The following is a 16,877-nucleotide window of genomic DNA, read 5'->3' on the forward strand; positions in this document are numbered from 1 at the left end:
GTACTATTTTGTGACAGATCAACTCCCGCGTATTCAGCCAACCAGAATCAGGTACTGATTACTGTATATTGTACGGAAGGAAATTATATTCGTAGCAAATGAGTTTGCAAGTCTTATATCCGCCATTACATCACGAATGATTTGCACGTGATAAGGTGAGAAGCCGGAGCTCAGCTATACGAGCCTATCACGATATGAGGTAGCAAAGAATGCGGCATCCGTGTCTGTACGACACTCGTCTTTCTTGGAGTGGAGGTATCCCCAGGGGGGCATGGAGGGAACCTATAGTATCGCTGTCATCCTAATTTATTTACCACGTTAGAAGGAGATATGTTCGCAAGTTGTTTGTCTGGTATTTTTTATTTTGGTGTCCACAAATTTTACGTGTAGTTATTCGGCTTACTGTCTGTTACGTATAAGGTATTTACTAAGGTAATCGCTAATAGAATCAGGACAACTTTAGACTGCAATCAAGCAAAGGATCAAGCAGGGTTTGGGAAATGGTACTCTACTATTGATCATATCCATACCATCAATCAGGTGATAGAAAAATGCTCGGAATATAACCAGCCCCTATACATAGCATTCATTGATTACGAAAAAGCATTTGAATCAGTAGAAACCTCGGCGGTGATGCAGGCATTGCGAAATCAGGGGGTAGACTAGCCGTACGTGAAAGTGCTGGAAGATATATAGTGGCTGCATCAGTAACCATAGTTCTGCATAAAGAAAGTAACAAAACTCCCATAAAGAAAGGTGTTAGGCAAGGAGACACAATCTCCCCAGTACTATTCACAGCTTGTTTAGATGAAGTATTCAGAGACTTGGAATGGGAGCAGTTAGGGATAAGGGTAGACGGAGAATACCTCAGTAATCTGCGATTTGCTGATGACATTGCCTTGCTAAGCAACTCGGGGGATGAACTGCAAATAATGATTGATGACCTAGACCGGAAAAGTAGAAAGGTGGGCTTAAAATTCAATATGCAGGAGACTAAGGTAATATTCAACAGCCTCGGGAAGGAACAGCAGTTTACGTTAGGTAGCGAAGCACTGGAAGTAGTAGGCGAATACGTCTACTTAGGACAGATAGTAACCGCAGATCCGGACCATGAAAAGGAAATAACAAGAAGAATAAAATTCGGATGGAGCGCATTTGGCAAGCACTCGCAGATTATGACTAGCAGCTTACCGGTATCGCTCAAGAGGAAAGTATACAACAGTTGCATCTTACCTGTACTTACCTATGGGGCTGAAACGTGGAAGCTAACAAAGAGGGTTCTACTTAAAAGGACAACGCGGAGGGCTATGGAAAAAAAAATGTCAGGGATAACGTTAAGAGATAGGAAACGTGAAGAGTGGGTTAGAGAAATAACTAAAGTTACTGACATTCTAATGAAAATCAAGAAGAAGAAATGGGCATGGGCAGGACACGTAGTGCGAAGAGAGGATAACCGATGGTCGCTGAGGGTAACAAACTGGATTCCAAGGGAAGGAGAGCGTAGCAGGGGGCGGCAGAAAGTTAGGTGGGCGGATGAGATTAAGAAGTTCGCAGGGGTTAAGTGGATGCAGCTAGCACAGAACCGGGTTAAGTGGAGAAATATGGGAGAGGCCTTCGCCCTGCAGTGGGTACAATCAGGCTGATGATGATGATGATGATGACGATGATGATGATGATTCGGCTAGGGAGACAAATGTGTACAGGCAGGCAAGGAATTCGTGTAAGAAAAGCTTTCATTTCGTGGAAGAGTTTTCATATCACTGCTCCAAATAAAAAGGCAGGCTGAGACATAGAGTGGCTATAAGAAAAATGTCAATTGTAATTTAAAAATAACGGTTAGGTTTTCAAAAAAAAACAAAAACGTGTGAAGTTTTACAAGAATAGTTTCCCTTACCACTATAGCAGGCGTTACATGTTGAATGATTATTTCAGAAAAAAGTGTCTAGTTTGAACCTTTTCAGTATAATTTTATTATGACATTTACTGTAGTAATATTCAATATTGTCAAATACTCTCTGTAGAGAAAACTGTCGTTTACTCTACTTGCCGAACACGTATACTACAGCTTAAGTTGGGGTGTTTTCTTCCACCTTGCAATCAACTCGAGCAAGCAGGCTGAACAAAAACCCAGACACTCGCTCGATTAAGATAAAAACAAAATTTGAAAAAGAAAACTCCTATGAGTACGGGTATCACCGCGGCATTGAGGAACATGTTATAAATGTTCTCTTCTTTCCGAACCCACTAACCATTAAACCACCCTGATCTTTAGCACTTTCCTCTTTGTTCCCTAATATGCGCACAGCATCCCCACTAGGAATGTCCCGGTAAAAGAATATATATTCCTTGCAGGCGAACATATGGCGGCACAGGTGGAATTTCCAGCTTTGCGCCAAATATCCAGCCTAACCGTGCAACACGGGCAGCGGCACATCTCCGGAAATAAAAAGTGTGATCTTGGTCGTTGTGCGTCCTCCAAAGCCGTCCCTTTGCTCACAAGCAAGCAGCCACGAACGCCGCCCTGACCAATTAGGGCTGGCCAAGTTCAACGCCGCGTAACGATCCGGCAAACGTGACCTTGGAGATAGGCGCGATCTCCGTGGGCAACGCACCGCTAATCCCCGGTCCGCTGTGATACGGGCGCCGGGCGATCTCCCAAGGTTTCCAGCTCTGCAAGGATTAAGGCAGCTCTCTGCTCGGAGCTCTCTTGCCTGTTTTCTATTCCCTATTATACGCTTGGCTCCTGGATGTTTCCACGATGAGCGGAAGCTGGGTGTGAACGCTAGAGTCCCCCGCGTTGTTGCACAACTTTCACCAGCATATCGCGGCTTCTTTTCTCTGTGCAGATCACGTGTGGAAGCTTTTGCTCGTAGAGAACAATTGGATGTCGCCTGCTACATATGCGCATGTGGGATCCTCCTCTCTGACCTTGCCATCTTCGCCTGCATATTCACGCGCCCTCTATAGGTGAATAAACAGTTGCAAATTGCTCATCTCCCGTCACTTTTATTTTTGTGATGCCTGTTTTGCGCATGGTATTTTTTCTTTTTTTTTTGCAACTATGCATCAGCTAGTCCGACGGAGCGTATTAATATATTACATGATGTTACCTGAAGTCACAACTTTTTTTTTCAGCTGCAGACAAGACGTAAAGTCTTGGCCAAAGTCCTAAAGCTAAAAGAGTTTTGTCTCAGCCGCAAAATGGTGCCGTCATGCCATCATTAAAGGCCAAAGGGCATTTAAATCCTTGGCATTATTGGGGCTGTGACGGACTCATTTTGCGCCTTAGACGAAACTCCTTTGGTTTCTGGACTTCTGAACAGGACTGCTCCTACCTATTCCTTCATGTAATGTTTAGTTTCTCCAACGCTGCGATACCAACGACAGATATAATGGGGTAATGTGATCCTAGTATCAATATTTGAGCTGAAATAGAGACCCATGAAGCTAAAAGTGTTTGAACACAAAGCCGTGGCGGTGTTCAGCTTATAAATTAGGCCGTAATCTTTTTTAAGCGGCAACAACAATCCTAAGGACAAATGAAAGGATACATGCAATCCACATAACAAAACAGGGTTTGACCTAGATATTGCTAAATTGTGCGCACTTTTCATGCTCAGAGATTTTTTCTTTCCTATCAAACTCCTTTTTTTTTACAGTTATACCCGGCTTTTGAAAACGGGTCTCAACTGAAATACGCCAAATTATTATTTAATCATAAGCTCCCCGAATCTTGTACCGCTACCCACTTGCCGATTGCATTTTCTCGTAACTTTTGGAATCGTTCGACAAAGACCGCCACCAATATCCTATGTCCGGCTCAGATGCTGTCATTTTAAGGCGAAAACCTTTCTCGGCTCACGTGCGGTGCTCATAGAAAATATCTGGAAAATAATTAAAAAAAACTGCCTCCGCTGGGAATCGAACCACTATCCTCGTCGACCTCCAGCCGAGCGCGGAAACGATAACTGCCCGCTGGAGTTTTTTTTTTTTTTTTTTCTCTTTATTGCATGGGAAAACTTCCGAGGAACAGAAACTAAAACCAAAAAGCTCATGCCTCAATTCACCGGGCTGCATAATGCCATAATGTAGCGCCGGGCTCATGAGAAAAATCGCAATTCTCCTTCCCCAGCGTGAGAATGATAGCAGAAATAACAATGATGATGCAGTTATTGAAAACTGTCATGTAAAGTGGTTCTCGCCACTTCCGTTGTTAAGCAGACTCAACCGCAGCCCTGTAATATTTTCGTTCGTATGTCTCTTCTCACGACTTATTAACGCCATTGTATCTTTGCTGCAATGAACCGAGTAGCCCGTAAAAACGTTCTAGTACAATGAAGAAGTTTAATAAACAAACACAAGTCTGCTACCAATGTCTCTTGTTAAAACTGGGGAATTTTAACCCTGCCTCTACAGTTATAAAGCAGACAGTGCAGGTCCCTTGAAACTAATCAGAGTTTCTTCATTGCAAAATATAAACTTCGCCTTATATCGTCCAGTCCGGTCCGGAACGCCTGAAAAGTTGGTTTCTAGTTTACTGCTTTCCGTGATCTACAAGGACAGCACGGACTGATATTAACGCTATGCTTTAATGCAACGACTACTGGCTTGTGGCACTTAGCAGCGATAGTGCAAAGTCTCGAATGTACCCCGTACGCAGCCATCTACCAGTTTATTAATACTGCCCCTCAGTAACATATTCTCATTACTTACGAGCACGCATCATGCCACACTATCATGGTGCCTTCATAATACCCCATATAATAAACGACTCCAAGCGACTGTTCGTTTACATGCGACGTTATTTTCAGTCACGCGAGACCACTAAGATTGCTTGTTTACTATATCAGCCTGCACGACACTTTCGTACGGCTCCTGTGTACAGAACCCTAGCTGTTCTAAGCCAACTGAATCGAAACTGTTCAAGGTAATTCATTCGTTTCCTTCTTCTGCCCACTAAAATCCCATTTCCAGCATCTTTATCATAAAGCAAACCAAAGTCTACAGTCGCTCTCCCCATTATCACTTGTCTAGCTCCTGCCTGTTTAGCAAATAATACTTCCGCTACACCCACCTGCAATTTCAGATTGTATTTTATATTTAATAGAGGATATCATTTCGCCTCGTTTAGCCCTCTAAAACTGGAAAGACTGCCCGGCATACAGAGTGGTGTTGGCAAATGAGTTCTATTTATGTGCATGTTTTAAACGTGCAACTGCCTTCCGCGACTCATAGCCGCGATTGAAGAGAATTAGCTTAGTAGATACTAAAAATTGCCCTCGATGATATAAATAAATAAAATCAAAAGAAGTGGAAGAAATTCATTGAATTAGATAAAAGACCACTCTTAGTCCGCTGTCCTAATTTTGGCGTTCCCTATGGAGAAGGAGTGCCAGCGCAGCAGCGAAAATATGCGTTCAGAGCTTTAATAACTCGTAGAAACGTGCATATCACTCACCCGGCTCCCCTCCCTCTCTTATACGTCCCAAACAAAATCAAGAATGGCAAACCGAGAGCCCGTTCGATAACCACATAATCAAATGCGCTAAACTCACCGTCCTACACAACAGCGAGAAAGACAAATCGACACTCCTATTAGCGACACTCCGTCTTCTATGCAGTGTCCCCCGTGGGGACATGTGCGGCAAGAGTAAAATGGCCGGAGGAGCTCACCTGAGGGCAAACAATTTCGGCGCAGCTTAGATAAAGCTATCGTGTTCTTTTCTTTGCGTAAATACTGTTTTTATACGATGTAGTTCATCTCAGCACAATATAAGCGAGCATTTAAGCAGAAGGGTAGCACAGCAAATATTTACTGATGCTAATCCCAAACATTGTTCTCACTATTTGGCAGAAATCAAAATTAACCGGAGTACTAGGCTTACTGCTGCATCATGAAGACATTCATCCGCCCTGACTGGTCTTCGTGCCCTAGTTAATAGCCGCTGTGACCTACGGCTCCTTCAGATATTTTACATTTACTGGTAGCATTACGAAGCAATAACGAACTCTTCGGTCAATTACATCGATGTGTTAATTCAGGGCAGTTCTGATGTGAAAACGAGGACAGAAATTTGGTATATTACGTTTGAATACGTTCCACATCATAGAGGCGCGGTAAGCCTATGCTGTTCTTTGTCGAACCGGTCATTTCGCGACGCTCATTTACATGCCATTTTATTGCAGACCAGAAACACTTTGTAATGTAGATCCGCCGTTAAGGATTGTTCTCGGCTTCTTTGTGCAATTCAGAATTTAGTAATGTCGGAAGCAAGGATTTACAAATGTGTTTTCATCGACCCAGCCATCGTTTGCATAATTGGAAAATCTGGCAACTCTCCTTCCGCTTCGGAGAGGACTCCGAATGCATGCTTCCAGACAGTCTCCAGGATAACTGCTCTTAGCAATACCACCTATCTTCCTGTACAGACGGGAAAACACTTGCCTAACACCGCTAAACGACCCAATTAGGGCGTTTTATTAACTCGGTACGCTGTATTTCGCGGTAACTTCTGGTTAAGAAAAGTTTGGACGTAAGCATGTTTAACCAAGCTCATGGAACTACATCGTCGTTTGTCGCGTTGTTTACCGGCACAGTTCTTATAGCAACTTTAGGATTCCGGAGCCCATTATTGATGCGGTCTAGGCAAATGTTTTATACTGTGTAGAGGGTTGGTAGTTTGGAGGTTTGGTGGTGACGTACATTGTCTCTTTCTTGATGTTAATGTCTTTGGAAGCTTAAGTACGCTTTTCGTGTGCATTTTGTTTTGCGAAATATTAAGCGTCGACTGTCATAAGCTCCCATCTCGAAATCCTGTCGCCGACATTCGTTAGTTTTCTTTTTTAAACATGCCATCCAGCCCATAAATGGTTTTGCAAGTTTTTCACTACCCCCCTATATTGATCATATATACGGATATAATCTTTGAGAATCACCTTTCATATCACTAAGTGTGATTACTTTGTTTTCGCGACGTGAAAAAAACTCACATTGCTGGTGCGCACACACCCATGAATATTACACACACTCCTCTGTATTATTCCGTTAGTTGAACCTTCCGAGATTATAATGGTTTCTTAAGCAACAAACTGTTTTCATCTATACGATTTTCAAATATGTGCAGTGCGTTTCATGCGCAATGTGTCAATCACTATTATCAATTAACCTCTGCAGTAGAACGAACGGACTTCCACTCTTTCGTGCGGTTTTCGAAATACGCGCTTTCAGTCGGCACAAGCTTGGCAAGTACGAAAGATAAGGACAGCTTGGCAACATATGGATGCACAAAGCACAACAGCGGTAATGAATGTTGTTTTACTTTTGTTTGCGACCTCTCCGCCACAGTGTGGAAAACAGTAACGAACCACAGACCGCATCTTTAAATCTGGCATTTCAGCACAGAGAATTCATTTGCACAACTCAAATTTCTGCTTTTTGCCAGAGACAAAATTATACTCAGTGCGCAGGCAATGGAGCGAACGCAACCTACATCTAGTTTATATACATCGCTGTGCAAGATCAAATGTATAAGCAAACTACGCTGCTCGCGCTTTTAATGTGTTAGCATGAATATCGCCAGATTGGCTAATGCAGCATTGGAAGTGAACATATGATGAATTCCCGATTAATATCTGTCAACTATGATTACTGCTCAGCACGCACTGCTGCAAAGATTAAACATGCTTTGTTTTCAGGCGCTTTTATTTCTAATTTAAGGTTTTGTATACCCCACAGGTGATCCTATTCTAGCAACCCATACGGCGAGTTTTTCGAAGAAAGAATAACGGACAATTTAGTTCGGTTAGGCTAAATGCGAATTAAATGCGCTAGAAAGTTGGGTTTCAGTTCAATACAAGTTTCAGCTCTAGACCCGGCCTTTAATATCAAGTTTAGTTTCATTTGAATTTCGGGGTTTTACGTCCCAAAGCGACTAAGTCTATGAGAGACGTCGTAGTGGAGGGCTCCAGGAATTTCGATCGCCTAGAATTCTTTAACGTGCATTGACATCATACAGCACACGAGCGCCTTGCTTTTCGCATTCATCGAAAAGCAGCCGCTGCGACTAGGGTTCGATCTCGCATCTTTGGGCCCCCTAACCACTGCATACCGCAATGGGGCTTGAAGGTCAAGTAGGCTTCAGAAAAAACCGGCAAGATCGTTCATTGGAGACCTTACTGTGTACTCACTATAGAATATTTTGTTCTGCTTAATGAACGTTGGGAGAGCAATGGGGTAGATAACTACGTGGTCTGGGTACATTTCGCATGGATCGAAAGTACCGTGTGAGAGACTTGCAGTTAACACTCGGCTTAGTCTATTGGGAGGCGCGGTCATTTTTGCCGCAAGGGCGGTTTTGTTCGCTTAGCTTTGTTTTCACGTGCAGGCTGTAACCGAGCTATATCCATTTTCTTCCCCAATCTTGGACCTGCCTTCCTGCTTGCCTGTCGCAACCTCTTTGAAGGGTCAAGTGGAGAAACACATGAGTAGGGAGCTAAAAGCCGCTGACATAAAGGAAAGCATATAAGGGAGGCCTCTTATCCACGTGAAGTACTCATTACACGTAGAAATAAATTACTAGAAAGTAGAAGAAGAATAAAGAAAATTATGTGTGACATTTAAGCTCCGCCTTTAAAACTGCGACGCGATAACATCTGCTACCACCAGATATATAATGAACCGCTGTACCCAATCCCTATAAGCATGCCTGCATTGCCCGGTGAGAGGGAAACAAAGATAGAGAAAATAGAATAGAAATGCAGGGAGGTCAACCAGGCGATGTCCAGTAGGCTACTCTACACATGGAGTGTGGAACAAAGAGAGAAAAATAAAAGAAAGAGCGCCAAGGAAAGGAGTGTATCACATGTCCAGAGATCTATAGTAAAAGGGGACAGAGAGCGTACACTTCTTGAACTCAAGCCCGAGTCCTTTAAAAATTTAGGGAGCGCCCTAACTGATTTCCTTCGTAATAAAGGAGTCATCCAAAGGCTCAGAATCTTAGCTTCAGTAAGAGCGCGAGAGTCCAACGTCACGTAGAGGTAACGTGAATGCCAGGGTTCTGGCCGGCTGATTCTGATGTCACCGTTCCAAATGAAGGAGACACCCAAGTTGGCAGCTGCTGCCAAACGTAATGTCAGGCAACCCTACGCCCAGTCAATGTGCAATCATGTCAGCTGCCAGCTACGCCTGCCAGTGCCATGTTTGTGATTTTCCGCTCACAAGCCAACGCCGGCTCCGATGCCAAATTTTCGGTGAACTGGAGCTTTAACGCTATTGAGTTAAAAACACAAAAATGCCTCTCGCGGGCACCCTTTTTATGCGTGTCACAACGACGTCTCTTATTTTCGCTGCATTTGTTTGCTAATTAGCTTAATTAGTGAATAAACTGTGGGCCCTCTCGTCATAAGTCGCACAGAGGCTTATCACACCGCTTCCACTCTTTCCATTTATCACTTTCACAAGAAACGCGCGGTAACACAGCCTATTCCAAATCCGCCGTTCTTCAGGAGGTTGACACTGTATAAAACTATTTATACATGCAACATTAACACGTGTGAAAGTTGAAGGCTAAACAGCCGCCGCCGTTACTGAGCGGTGGAGCTCCAGACGCGAAATTCGAAGGTGGTAGGTTCGGATCCCAGGGGCAGCATGCGGTTGTTATTTTCTTCTACATTGTAGTCAGTTGTCTCCTTTTTTGATACTACTGTATAATGTTACAAAAGTCCCCTGTGCTTTGCTTGTTGCAAGTACGGTTGGCATGTCATAACAGAAGCACCTCACTTCCCATTCATTTGTTTTTTGATAAAGTGGAGACGCAGGATAAGCCAAGATATCTTCACGAAAGCCGCCTCATGAGCACGCATCTATACAGCAAAGCTCGAGTAATGTCTTGTAACAGCTGAAGCTGTTCGTTTTTTTTTCTTTTTATTAGTAACAGTAGCGGCGAAGTCGCGCTTTCCTATCGCGATTGCGTTAAGTCTCTGTTCTTCTGAGTACCCGGCGTTAGTGTTGTGAGCAGTAAATTACAGGTATACCTGTGGCAGGTGGTAGTTCGTAGGTGACATGGTAAAGCACTGATTAGTTGACGGGTTTTGTGACGTCATACGGACACATTACATGGGAGAGGAGGCCAACCGTCCAGCTCTTTCGATATAGGACGATGAGATATGGCAGTGGATTCTGGCCCCCTTGGATCTCGTATCAGACACGCTATAACCTTATATGCCACACAGGGACATTAGAACTTCTTGGTTTAGGTTGGGATTTACACCCATGTCGAGTGACCGTTCAAATAATGCGATTTGTTTTATTACTTTAATTTAGTGAGCATATGTGCGACCACAAGGCAAAAATAAAAAAAAAGAAGCTACATTTTAGGAAAGCACCAGTGCGAATGGGCGAAAATTAGAATCCTCAAGGGGACCTGTAAACCGGAGCAATTAAGACTGTAGCGTCATACCTTCCAATTCGCGGGTTTTGACTTCTCTCAATTTTAATTTTATATCCGGTGCTTGTATGAGGTTCTATAAAATCATCATGTGTTTCCCGTTGGCATATTACATAGAAAGGTCGCCTCTACTATCACCAGGTGCTATTTAGCGAGACCAGCGCTATGAACAATCATCAGGTACGGTATTCTCTATCATTTGCGTGTACAGGTACGAACATGACTTCCAGCCGGGCTGAACGCAATTCGTGGCTTCTAAAAGTGTCATTTGCAAATCCAGAAGATGACGGAGCTAGTTGCCGGTAAGGTCTTCTCGGCTGCTTCGATCAGGGCAACTGTTGTAAGCCAACACGGTTCCGCCGATAATGTAAGACGTATTCAAATTGAAAGATCAAAACCGTTTACGACGCGAATACTTGCAAGAGGTGATTTGAACAACTTCCCTTATATTATGCGTTAACGCGGGAGACTGCAGAGCAAATTTGAACTTTAGAGGAGCAAGCAACCTGGGTTACCAAGCACTGCCGCATTGGTGAAGTGAAAACAGTCCAGATAGCTTCTAAAGCAAGTCGATCTAACTGTTGGGGACCTAAATTATGCAAACAAGTCTTCACGTACTGAACTTTTATTCAGAGGTGATTTTGTTCTAATTACTGCTCACCTGTTAAGAACTGAACTGTATTTGACTAAGGTGTGGGGTTCGAGATGTGGAAAGTTAAAACAAGGCCAAATGCCCTTAATTTAAAGGAAACGTTGTCATTCAGCTGCTATACATAAAAAATCTTCAGAATGCACCAAATATTTATGTGACGTAATAAGTTAGCTATGCTGTCATGCTGCGAATCGAGCGTGTCCATCATTACGTTAAGCTTGTGTCCTCTCAAAGAGCCCCACACAAGGAACCAACACTTCGGTATCTATGACCGGTGCGGCTGCCGCAACACCTAGACATCTGGTGCATGCTTCACTCTGCAAAGTCTCAAATATCTTCCTAATGTAGCAATAATAGACAAGACAACGAATCGGGAAAAGATCTTCAAAAGAGTGCATGAGCAAATGCTGATGTTGTGTTCTTCATATAGCCAGCGACATGATGCATAAACACAATTACTGAAGTTGAATATAATAACATACCTTAAATGCGTTATCACTGTAGAGTGGTCGTGCAAAAAAAAGAAAAATATTCATTTAACTATAACACACAAAACAGATTAACATTGTCATATAAAAGTCCAAGATAACGTTTTAACAAAGCCACTTCAGCTTGTAAAAATTGTCTCTTTTTATCCACCCACACAAATCCTCTAATCGTATTTTTCCAGTCACCGTAGGTTTTATATGGTATAGAAGAAGATGTTTCCTGGGTGCCAATCCCGCCTCAATAAGAGGTGATTTTGTTAAGTATTTCTCAATCCGCCTTCGATTCATGTGTGAATAACCACAACCTGCACAAATGTTGGGAGACCGTTCAATCTCCGCCTTAAGAGTAGACGCGACAGCATCTTTTACACCGGCCTTTCAGTGCGCGAGTTTATTTTTGCCTGTTGTATTTTTCTTCAACTTGGTTTTCGGGGAAAGGAAGGCGAATTAAGTGTCCCACTTCTCGGCGGTCACATACGCTTACAAACAGCGGCACCCAATTGGAGGTAAATATGTCGTCGGTCTGAATCCTATCAAAAACTGGCCTAGCTCCAACGAGACTAGTACATGGATACTAAATGGGACGCGAAACGGTATGGCACCGCCCTGAACGTTGAACAAAGCAGGTATACGTCACATTCAAGTGCGTGTAACCGAGTTGACTTTCGCGTTACGACCACGTCAACGCCAACGCCTGTTTTTCTGCCTACGAGACCTTTACGCTATTACTTAATGCCATTCATTCACAATGGTTCTACGTTCTCGGGATGTTTTTCTAAAAGCAGATTGTCGCCGTTTTTATAGGGATGTTTTCATTCTCCTCTAACCGAGCAAAAACTTGTAATTAATTTTATGCACAATGAGTTCTTAGCGAACTACAACTACCGGGATATTTGCAGTAATCTCCAATTCACCTTGCTAGCTTATGTTGCGAATCCAGAAATGTTTATTCTTCAAAGCCGGGCACTGCTCACCCGAATTTCAATTCCTACTCTTACAATGAGCACTCGAGATCTAGGAAGGAATATAGGAAGGGGCTGTATAGGAAGGGATCTCTTCAGAAGGCACAATGCAAAATAGGCCCTCTGCCCTGATTCTGATACGCGCACTGCGGTGTCATTGAGGGCCTAATGATCCATGCTGCATTTATCAGCTAAAACCCCGACGGTACTTCTCTAAGACTTTCAGTAAAGAAAGACCATGCATGAAATCATTCTTTCTAAGGGTTCTCAGTGTCCTTGCTTGTGTCTGTGTTGCCTCTGGCTGTTCTCAGTGCACAAAGGCGCTCGTTTTCTAGAGCACCGGCCATGCTTGGGAAGGATTTGGTAGACTTGAGTAATCTAAGTCTCAATAGGCAAGTTGGAGTTACTTTAATCCTGCCATTGGGCCTATAATACGAAGCCTTCGTTTATGTGTGTCAGGTTGGCGAGCACGCTAGGCTAAATACCACCCAACAACTGAAAAAAAGAAATAAACTAAAGAAACAATTTATAGGGATGTTCTGTGAAACCGCTATACGCTGCTATACCCCCGAAGCCCACTGCTTTAAAGAATGTCTGCACTACTTCCGTTGACCCCCGGGTTGTTATTTTAAGGTTAAGGATCAATATAATAGCTATGATAAAGGCGAGTGACCCAAAGTGCTGTCTTCAACTGTAGTCTCCCCACCTGTGTTCATGCGTGTGCACTCCTTGTTCTTCGATTGATGTGATGGCTGAGAACAACTTGAGTGCACCGTTACATTGAAGCATTTATTGCCTAGTATTTTTGCAAATATGAGTAGTACGTTCGGTGCGAAATAAGTTCAAACCCCATTGCATTTAGCCCGCCGTGGTGGTGGCGAAGTTGCTAGGGGACTCGACTACTGTTCCCAAGGATGCGGCATCTAACCCCAACCTCGGCGGCTGATTTGCTATGGAGGCGAATACCTAGGCGCCTGTTTGTTTTGTAATGTCTATGCACGTTAAAAACAAAAACCAGGTGATTTAACTTTCCGGAGTCCTCCCCGACGGCGTCTCTCATAGCCTGAGTCGCTTTGGGATGCTAAACATCATTATTCAAACTTGACCAACCATTGTACTTAAAAACTAAATTCGAAACTACAAATGGGAGCTGTGTTTCCCTGTTCCCTTTCAAGTCCTATTTTATGCGCTATCGAACGATGAAGTGATTACGATGCGTCAACTATCTTAAAGGGATGCTATCCTGATGTGATTTAGAAAAAGAATGGTCTTCAGTGTACATAAGATTTAAACCTAAAATGGGCAAATTTGTTTGCCTTTCTCACACAGCTAAGGTACAGTTACAATTTCTCTGACGCACTGAACTCACATGTGATCATTTGACATGTCATCGCTACAGCAGTTATCAACGAGATCAAGGTGGATGGCAGAATTCGTGCAGTAGCCAGAGCTGACAGTCCGAAACTTTCTAGAATTATTTCTTCCTGCCTTGATGCTGAACCCTTGAACTGTTCTAGACTGCTAGTGCAGAATGTAGGACTGGCAAAGTGCCTACATAAGGTAAACAAGAGGATTTAAACTTCGGCGATTCAGAAAAACCACCATGGAACCACCAGAATGGCAGCTGGGCCACGGTGCGGTCGCATTCTGACTCAGGCATAATGCGAAAACCCGCCCGTGCTTCGCACTGTCAGTTCACATTAAATGCTTCCCCACATGGACGGATGCTATCACGCGACAGCGTTGTAGCTGCCATTCGACGGGAAGCCCTGGGTCGGAGCTGTCTGCAAAAAATCATGAGCATGCCTGTGGGAATTGGTTATTGGCAGGTGACATGCCGAGAACTGAATCGCCTGCTGATTCTGTGGCATCACGAAACCGGCCACGTTGTCGAGACCTGTAATCTCGGGTAGCAGCTGAGAGATAAGAATCGAACGTACTGCAGCACTTGGCTCCCGAATCAGAAGCGAGAAACATATAGTCCATGCAGACCCTTCCGACCGGATTGGTTAAAGCAGGGCGTTATATCTGTTTGTAGGGGCCTTTTCCATGATTCGGCAGTATGTGTGAGATAAGAAAGACAGAAATTAATTGATTATTAATTAGGTAATCAGCAAAGTGCACGCACATGAAAGAGGACTCCGAAGGAGAGCGACAGATGGGAGCTATTAACGCCGACGCGTCAGATCCTCAAAGGTAAAGTGCATATCCCATAAGTATTTTCCAGAGCCCTCTCTATGACAACACTGATTACATATTGCCGTTCCAAGAAATTAAATTCCGCATACAGTGTCCTAGGGAGCGACTGGTGTAACAGCGTCTTTTTTTTTTTTTTTTACTAAGTGTTCTGTATTCAGATATTTTTTTTTTTTCTGAAAGCAATGGAGTCACTGGAAGGGTCACCGTTACACTGCTGCACTCTATGCCGAATAATATGCTGTTACAGCCTGGCGTTGGCTCACGCAGTAACCTAATGGGCATGTTTAGAGCCCGTTAAGTGCTGTGCGGGACTATAACTACTAGCCTGCTCGAAGATAGTCTACGCTGATTCCAATGCACAAATGGACGATAATATTCTGAAGATGCAACCGAAACATCAGGTGCTGCCCTATCAACAGCAAAATAGTTGCAGTACAATGTCATCAGGCCTTCGTACACACTGCTTGTTTGTATCTCTTTACTTCGCTCCTGAAAAAGATTTAAACAGGGAAACAAGAAAATGTGGCACTTGTTTGCAGCGTTCCAAGAAAGATTAATCCAGTAAACAGGCGTAAGGAGCAGTTGGACATTCATGCAAAAAAAGAAAACAAAATTGGTAAACCACGAACCAATTCACTGAGAGACTGCTGAAAGCAGAACAAGCTTACTTGATTACTTGTATCATGTGCAATCCCATCTCGACGCAGCAGTGGGCGTGATCAGGCCGAACGTGCGGAAGTCCGCTGACACAATAGTAGCAGTCACCTAGGAGCTTAATCCGTAGGCAGTGGTTCTCCTAGGAGGAAGTAAAATATGACGAGTTAAAAGTTTAAGCGAGGACGGTTTCAAAAGTAGACGTGATTCGTAGAAGTACTAAACTTCAAGAGAGCACAAATAACACCTTCATTTTAAAGCATACATTTTAATCAGTATTTCTTAGACGTTTTTGACAATGCACGCCGATGACAGCTTGCTAATGAAATTTTCAAATTTTCAAAGCACTAAACAGAGGGGTCGATAAGACTTTTAGAAGCAAAGTTTCGTGTTTTTCAAGCGCATGAAACACAGTAGATGAAGTTTCAAGCCACAAGCTGACTAATCGCGAAAGAGATAGAAGGACTAAGTTTATTATACTCCTGTAAATAAAAATTTTATATTCAGCACAAGTTTATAAAATAAAATATAATCAAGAGATCCACCATGCAGAGGGAAACAGTTGTTATTTGAAGAATTCATTTTATGCAGTCCAAACCGTGCCACTGTAGCTATAGGCTGGAAGATTCCTTTCTGCTGGATTTTTCTTTCTGCCTCAAACGTTCGGCCTACTGTTGCTATTTTTATTTCAGGACACAGTCTTCATGCTTCTCAATGACTAACTATTAGGTTTTATTATGGTGATTAAACTGGAGTTCCTGTGTGCTGTGAAGTCAATGTACATTTCTTGTTTTTACTTTTTGAGCCCTATATGTTTTAATTTACTAATAATTAAATACAATACAGCGATCCTTCCAGCCGCCCAAGTATTTAGGCACTCCCTGCTTTTCCTCCTCATCTTCCTCCTCCTCCTCCTCTGGTTTCTGATCTCAAGTAGGTAAATTCGAACCTGGCAGCAGTGGCTGTGCTCAAATGGAAATGAAACGCAAGCCATCCACGTACAGTGCGATGTAAGTATAGTTTACGGAATCAGACGTGGTAATAATTATCTGGCGCCCTTTATTACCGCATTTGTCATATAGCCTGAGTCGTTTTGGAACATTAAACTCCATATACAATACAGTGTAAGTTATTAGACCGGTGTTTGTTGAAAGTAGTAACCGAAATTAAAAGACCAGCTAGGTTGACACCCAGGACAGCAGCTTGGGCATCTTGGTTGTTCATTTGTGGCGGAACAGAGGATCAGTAACGGACAAGAAAAAGACAGCGCCTGTCTTTCTTGTCCCGTTGTCCTGCGCTGTTTCATAACAAAATATGCTTTGAGATGACTAGTGTTTATTTAATACTACTTACAATCGATCACAAGAGAGAACAGACAGTGCGAAGGTCAGGAGGTAGGTGTGAATATAGGATCAATAGATGGATTAGTGCCGCTACACGTTTAGAGGCGTTGGCAATAAAAAACGAAACTTTTAAC

At 43.2% G+C, this 16,877-nt stretch overlaps 1 protein-coding gene across 1 annotated transcript in view; it reads right to left on the reverse strand.

Moving 5' to 3' along the window:
- Window positions 1-16,877, reverse strand: part of LOC146190534 (adenylate cyclase type 8-like) — a 322,358-nt gene that overhangs the window by 38,380 nt on the left and 267,101 nt on the right. The window contains exon 8 of the mRNA XM_084600933.1: window positions 15,415-15,542. Coding sequence (XP_084457059.1) covers window positions 15,415-15,542 — 128 coding nt within the window. The remainder of the gene's footprint in view (window positions 1-15,414; window positions 15,543-16,877) is intronic.

Source organism: Amblyomma maculatum, chromosome 4 (assembly GCF_055883805.1).
Source record: "Amblyomma maculatum isolate TAMU_Amacu chromosome 4, ASM5588380v1, whole genome shotgun sequence".
Classification (NCBI taxonomy): domain Eukaryota; kingdom Metazoa; phylum Arthropoda; class Arachnida; order Ixodida; family Ixodidae; genus Amblyomma; species Amblyomma maculatum.